The sequence below is a fragment of the Colius striatus genome, chromosome 19 (assembly GCF_028858725.1).
Source record: "Colius striatus isolate bColStr4 chromosome 19, bColStr4.1.hap1, whole genome shotgun sequence".
Classification (NCBI taxonomy): Eukaryota; Metazoa; Chordata; class Aves; order Coliiformes; family Coliidae; genus Colius; species Colius striatus.
Genome location: NC_084777.1, coordinates 6,049,382 through 6,056,067, shown reverse-complemented (window position 1 = coordinate 6,056,067; position 6,686 = coordinate 6,049,382). Strand labels below are relative to the sequence as shown.

The 6,686-nt window shown below is 47.0% G+C and overlaps 1 protein-coding gene across 1 annotated transcript; it reads right to left on the bottom strand.

Annotated features, from left to right (window-relative positions):
- Positions 1–921: 921 nt before the first annotated feature.
- Positions 922–6,630, bottom strand: DOLK (dolichol kinase). The gene is made up of 2 exons (XM_062011309.1): positions 6,581–6,630; positions 922–3,393 (listed from the first exon to the last, which is right to left on the bottom strand). Exon 2 carries the CDS (start codon positions 3,283–3,285, stop codon positions 1,714–1,716), a length of 1,572 nt encoding a protein of 523 aa, XP_061867293.1. The 5' UTR covers positions 3,286–3,393; positions 6,581–6,630; the 3' UTR covers positions 922–1,713.
- Positions 6,631–6,686: the final 56 nt, after the last annotated feature.

Here is a 6,686-nt window from a genome sequence, read left to right as displayed (position 1 = left end):
CTTTTCATCTCCCTCTTTTCTTTGAGGAAGACACTGTGTGACCATGTCCTAACAGATGGTGCCAGTGCCAAGCTGTCTGATGACTGGTCTGAACTCTCATTATGCACAAGAATCACTGCTATCCCCAAAACCTCACCAAACAACTTACAGCAAGCTGAAACCTAAGGAATAGTAAGAAACATGTTACATCTGAGGCAAACTCAGGCCAAACAGCCCAGAAGCTGTGTAGTATTTTCTCTGCTGCAGTGGCAAGTCTGAGATAGGAGAAATGAGCCCAGTATGAGTCTGGTTTCCTGCAAAGAGTACCTGAAAGCTTATTAAACCAAGCCAACTCTGTTCAACTTTGACATCCTTGGGAAAAGCAGTATCACATCTCAGGAAACGGGTAAATTCAGTAGTGCAGCTTCTGTTCTTCCAGCCCTGGCTTGTTGCAGAGGCAAACATGATATTAGATCCTGGGGCTGACTTTTCTGGCTTGGTCTGCTGGCCAGAGCATCAGTTTCACTCCACTCTTATCCTAAGGACATGTTTTGAGGTGAGGACTGCAGGACAGTATTGTGTAAGGCATCTCACACAAAACTGTTCCCATAATTAGATAAAGTGTGTCAGGAGTCAACCTCATCCTGCAAACAGGAATCCTGGAATGCAAATCTTCTGCTTGGAGACACCCCTCAGGGGAAGGGAAGAGACAGGGAGGACAAGTGATGATGTGTTTTGTTCTAATGGACACCTGGCAAACTGGTGAGAAGATTGTCAATACACAAGTGTTTAATACATAAAAATGAGCTGGGGGTTCTAATTTCAATGAAATTGGACAATTAAATGGCTTTACCCACTTTGTTGATAAAGCATTTTCCTAAACTGTGATTAAACACCTAGCTGAAGAGAAGTGAGAAGCAGAAAAGTGCAATCATATGAGAAAAGTTTATTGAACAGATTTTGTGCTTTCTGTGGCTTTGTTCATTTCTCCTCTATATTGAATATTACTCCAAAATAATTTAGATGTTAAAATGTTGAAAAGGATAACTCATTCTTCTTTTGCATAACCCTTCAGGGCTAAAACTGCAGCTCTCTTGTTAGTACTGTTTGGAATAAATAGCCTTTTCTATTCTCAAACCTTCCCCACCTGCCCTGGGTAGACTGGGCTGTTCCAGCTGCTGTGTCTGAAGTTGTGTTGGTGCATTAGTGTGGTTCTTGTTGCTGGTGACTGGATACATTTGGACAGTCATACTCACTCTGTGTGGCCACCCTCATTATAAAACATGCTTTAGAGGGAGTTAATACAGAAATAAGTTCACATATTCAGCAATACAGGACAGCAGGGCTCTAGAGCAAAAACTCTGATACAATACAGACATGGCAACATGTGGAAGGTCTGTTTATTTATTCTTTCCTCTAATTGACTTACCTCTTCTTCTTCTACTTCTTTTGCCTCTGGGCACCCAGAAGGAACTTAAATTGGATTATGGTATTTTTATCAGTCATGTTTGTGTTCCTGTGAGAACATAAAGCAATTGATGCTCTTTTAAACAGGGGAAAAACCAAGACCAAGCAAACCCTTTATTTTAAACAGGTCTTTTTCATTTCTGCCTTTTAACAATTTTATCTGCTGTACCAGAAGCAGTGTTAAATCAGCTTTGAGCTCTCGTTACAGTGTGTGTTCTGTTACCACTTTCTCTAGAAAAGGAGAAACTTCTCTTCCTGGAAGTGCTTCTATGCCATAAACATTATCTGGAGGTAGAGAGGCAACAGCAGATTATCGATTTGGGTAGTATAAGCTTCCAAAAGAGAGACTAAGCTCACAGATGCCAGGATCCAGGCATAGCTGGAGTTCAGATTCACACTGGTGTCAAAGATCAGAATAAGAGCCACAGCAATGATCTGAGCAAAAATAGCTGTCATTGTCCCTTCAAAGGTCTTCTTTGTTCCTGGCCATTTGATTTCCCCCATGGTGCTGCCAAAAACAGAGGCAATAGTGTCTCCTACCCCTACTGCCAGTACCCCTGAGTAGGGGACCAGTGCTCCTGCCCCAGACAAGGTGCCTTTGGGAGCACAAGCCCTGGGGAACAACCACACGGGGAGGGACATGCCAAGGAGGAGATAAATATGGGTCAAGATTAGAGGTCCACTGTCTCTTTCATCCAAGAAGAGAGAGAGCAAATGCCTAAGGGTCTGGCCAAATGGTTTGATCCTGAAGTACCGAATGTACTCTAAGAAGATAAACACTGCCAGACACAGCACTGCAGCAACGTGGAGAAGCTGGTGGTCGTAAATTAGTCCAGGAACATAAGTAGCTACAACAATGAAATGGAAATATTTCCTGGTTAGAGTTGAGGCCTGGTGTTTTTTAGATTCAGATGATCTCTTTGCATTCTGGTAGAAAACTACACCACATGCTGAAGCAGCCAAAAAGGTCCAATAGACAAGAAGGTAAACTCTTGTCTGTGTCTGAAACAGAAACTGGAGTAGCCAGAACAAAGGGTTCCTCTGGATCAGTCGGTACAGCCAAGGCATAATGACCCCTAAGCCTAGCACTGCTGTCATCATGTGGAAAAACAGGGAGGAGATCCACGTACCCGAATCCATGAAAAGGAAGAGCACAGTGAAGAAAAGCCCAAGAAGAACAACTCCAACGACTGCTACCAGAAGGAAAAAGTCTATGGGCTCACCTCTGCCCTCGACTGCATTCAGTGAGCGTTTAATGAGCTGATTGAGAACAAAACTCAAGCCTCCAAGAACCAGCAACGCCTCTCCAGGAGTGAAGCATCGAGGCAACAAGTACAGCAAGATCATACTGAGGTAGACAAAAATGAGCAGCACTTCTAGGACCTCTATCACTTCTGAAACAGTCAGAGAGTGCTTCATGGTATAGATAATTATACTGCCAGCAACACCAGTAACTATGCAGGTGTTGGTTGGCACAGGTTTTGTGATGCCAACCGCTATTACCGACAGAAACAGAGCCACCAGCATGCCCGTGGAAGCCACGACTACGCCGAAGCGTTCGAAGTACACGATGCCAGCAGCTTTGCACCTCTCCTTCATCACTATCCCCAGCAAGGGGATGACCATGCTGGCTGGCAGGAGGCCACTGTTGGCTGTTGTCCGGAACTGGAAGACAGCTCCCCCCAGCTGGAGCAGACGGTCCCATTTGAACTGGGCGTAAAAGGCCTGGACGGCGAGAGCCAGGGCGCACCAGGAGTACCGGTCCCAGGCTGCCGTGTGCACCAGCAGCACCACGGCCAACACCAGCAGGGATTCCACCAGCACAGGCTTCTTGAACATGATTCCAGTCCAATGGGGCTCAAGCTTTCAAGGATCTTTTCTCAGGAGCCCCCAGTGTGCTCAGTACTTGTCCATTTGGAAGAGTTCCCTTTCGTGCTACTGCAGTTCCTGTTGGGGGGGGAAATGCAAACAGTTAAAGCAAGTGTCTTAGAAAAGCTGAAGCTTTTGCACAGTTGTTTTGGTGTTAAGCTTGGTTTAAACTGATAGTTATGTGCTAATTGTTCATGTAATGGAATAATTTCAGTTGGAAAAGTCCTTTAAGCTCCTGCAGTCCCAGCTCTCCCCTCACCCTGCCCAGCCCAGCACTGACCCATGGCCCTCAGCTCCACAGCTTTGGGATCCCTCCAGGGCTGGGCACTCCCCCAGCTCCCTGGGCAGCCTGGCACAGGGGCTGACAACCCTCTCAGGGAAAAAGCTCTTCCTCAGCTCCAATCTAAATCTCCTCTGGGGCAACTTGAGGCCATTTTCTCTTGTCCTGTCATTCATTACTGGGGAGAAGAAAACCACCTCCACATCACTACAGCCTCCTGTCAGGTAGTTGTAGAGAATGATCACGTCTCACCTCAGCCTCTTCTTCAACACACAGATGAATAAAAACAAATCAAACCAGGTAATGGATCAGCTAAACTTGTTATTTCCCTCTGAGAAACACTGGGGTATTCAGGAACAGTTTTAATTATTTCTGTTGCAGTGTCTTTGAATTGCAATGTGAAGCAACCAAGTCATAAATATTCCCTGAAAGCTTCATTGTGACGGCCTGAATTTGAAATATACTTCATTCCAAAGATGAAAGGTAACCTCAGAACCTAATTTTGTATGCAGTTTTTACAGAATCTTCCTTTTATTAAACATTTCTCCTCCCACTGCTGGGCGATACCCTCTATGTATCTCTCTCTCTCCCTCTGTTCCTGGTGTTATGATTGAATCCTTCCTCTTCTGCAGCAGGTCTTTTACTGTGCTATGTGGCATTTACAATAGAAGTAAGGAAGAAATGTTGCAATAATTAAAAAACCCCAGTTGTCAGATGGCAGCCTTTAACTGCTTCTGGTCTGGTACCAAAAGTGTCAAGAAAAGCTGGAGATCTGGCCACAGAAAACTGACATGAACAGACCTCATCTTGCCTGTAGCTATGAGAGGCTGCTCATCACTTCCTTAACATTAAGCAGCTTAATCTGTTTTGCTTCTCCAGTGCTGCTGGGTCATATTTGTTACAAAGACATCTATTATAAACCATGCCTCCAGTCCATCTTGACAAATGGGCAATACTCTGTTTAGGCTGTGTTGTAGCCACATGATTTAACTGTTATACAGCTTCATGTGTGGAAAAAAAAGAGTCTGGTTTAGTCTTCCTTGTTGTCAGAGAAAGGTGTTGGCTTCATTTCTCTTTGAGCCATGGCACAGCTCTCAGCTATCTTGATCCCACTTCCCAAGTGAGAACACACACTCTTGTTTTGCACAGACTCTGCATCTGTACCAGTGAATATTTCCATGTCAGTCATTGGTGACACCAGACAAATATTGGCAAGTGCCATCCTGGAATTGCATCATTACTTTATAAGTGATTTGTTTAACCTCTGGTATGCACTGTTAGCCTCAAATTGTTTAAGCATTAAGTTAATCCTGGAAGCCATCCTTGGCTGTGACCTGAAGCTGTCATTGCTTCCTGTATCCCCTCACTCCCTTGCCTTACTAATAGTGCATTCACAGCACTTCACCTTCACTGCATCAAGGCTCACAGCCAATGACAGCTGCAAACTGAACTGTCCTTGAAGCTTTTGGACTGTAAGGTAAAGAGCTGAGGGAGTCAGCAATGCACACAATGCCTCTGTTAGGTTAAATCACAACTTATCTTCTCTGAACCACTGTGGGCACTCTCAGCATTGTGCAATCCTCACCAGCACTTCTTGCTTTCTGGCAACCTTTATTTCTCTTTATCAAGAAGGTGACGTTATGTCTTAGCCCTCCAGAAGCCAATGCCATTACACTGGCATCTCTTTTGGGTTCTTTAAAGGTGTATTTCTGTTGGAAATAGAATGGTTGATCTAGTAGTGTGTATTCCAGCTGGCTAAGACCTCTCCAGCTGAAACTGGATTGCTTTGCCCTTTCTGGACCACTCTTAAGCTGCTTAGCAGTTAATGAGTACTACGTTCTGCTCTCCCAGTCTCTCTGCTGACACCTATATTAGCTCCTCATGGCAAGCTAAAAGTTTAGTTCAAGTCCTAGTTTTGGTTTTCCTTCTGCGTTGAATGGTGTCACCAGATTGTAAAGCTGACAGAGATCTTACTATTGAAGTTTGTACCATCAACCTCCCTCACAGTGTGGGACTGGAGTGTTTAGTTATTTAGAACACTGTACTGAAAACTCTTCATAGTTTATGGATTGTTTTTTGGCATTCTCACGTGTGCAGCCTGAAATATTTGATTGCCCAACAGCTTCATTACATTTCCTATTGCTCTACAGTTTGATTAGGCTAAGTGCAGTCTTTTTACTATCACAATTCATTTTGAAACAGAACAAGAGAAGCATAAATCATAGAGTCAATAAAACACAACTGGCACAGGCAATGTCTACCTCTAACTACTAATGGTTTTAGGGTCCCACTCCGTGTTTCTGAGTGCAGGGGAGGGGGAAGCTTAAGGCTTATTTCAGAAGAGACAGAACAAATACCACACACTAGCCAAAGAGTGCAACTCAGTCTGGCAACTTCAAGGTTGTAACCCGACTCTTGTATCAATAATGACACGTGGCAGCTTCCCCCAGCTGGCACCCTACCAGCTGGGCTACAAGACAAGGGAGAGTTTCACCCCTTGGAACGCGGGTTTCCTCTGAAAGCCGCTGCATTTGCGCCACGTTACTTCATCGCGGCACGACACCGTTGTGCAGTGCCTGCTGCGCCTCTCCTGCACACCTCCTTTCGGGCAGTGTGAAGCGCCTCAGCGCTGCCGCTGTCTCACACACCGAACCGGACCCATCGCCCGCACTTCCACGCCGGAATAAGCGTTTTCCGCCGGTTCCACGATCCGCATCGCGGCTGCTGTGCGTCACGACCCTTCCCACGGCCGCGCTCCCAAGCGCCCCGGGAGCCTCGCTGCACCATCCCCCGCCCCCGTCTCCTCCGCGTGTCCTCCGCAGCGCCGCGGCACCCCGCAACCCAGCCTCCGCTAGCGGGCAGCTGCGGCGGGACACGGGCCGCAGCGGTGGCCGAGGCCCTCCCCAGCCCCCGGGAGGTGTCGGAGCCGCTGTCCGGGTGAGCCCCGGCTCCCGCCCGCGCCGCGGCACACGAGCGCGCACCCACCTCGCAGGACGCCGCCATCTTGGCGCTGCCGCCTGTCACATGACCCGGCCCGCGGGGGGCGGAGCGGCGGCGGCACCACGTGACCAGGGCGCCGGCGTGGGGGGGC

Excerpts from the sequence above, each read along its gene's own strand:
- DOLK (XM_062011309.1), bottom strand. The coding sequence starts at position 3,285 with ATGTTCAAGAAGCCTGTGCTGGTGGAATCCCTGCTGGTGTTGGCCGTG.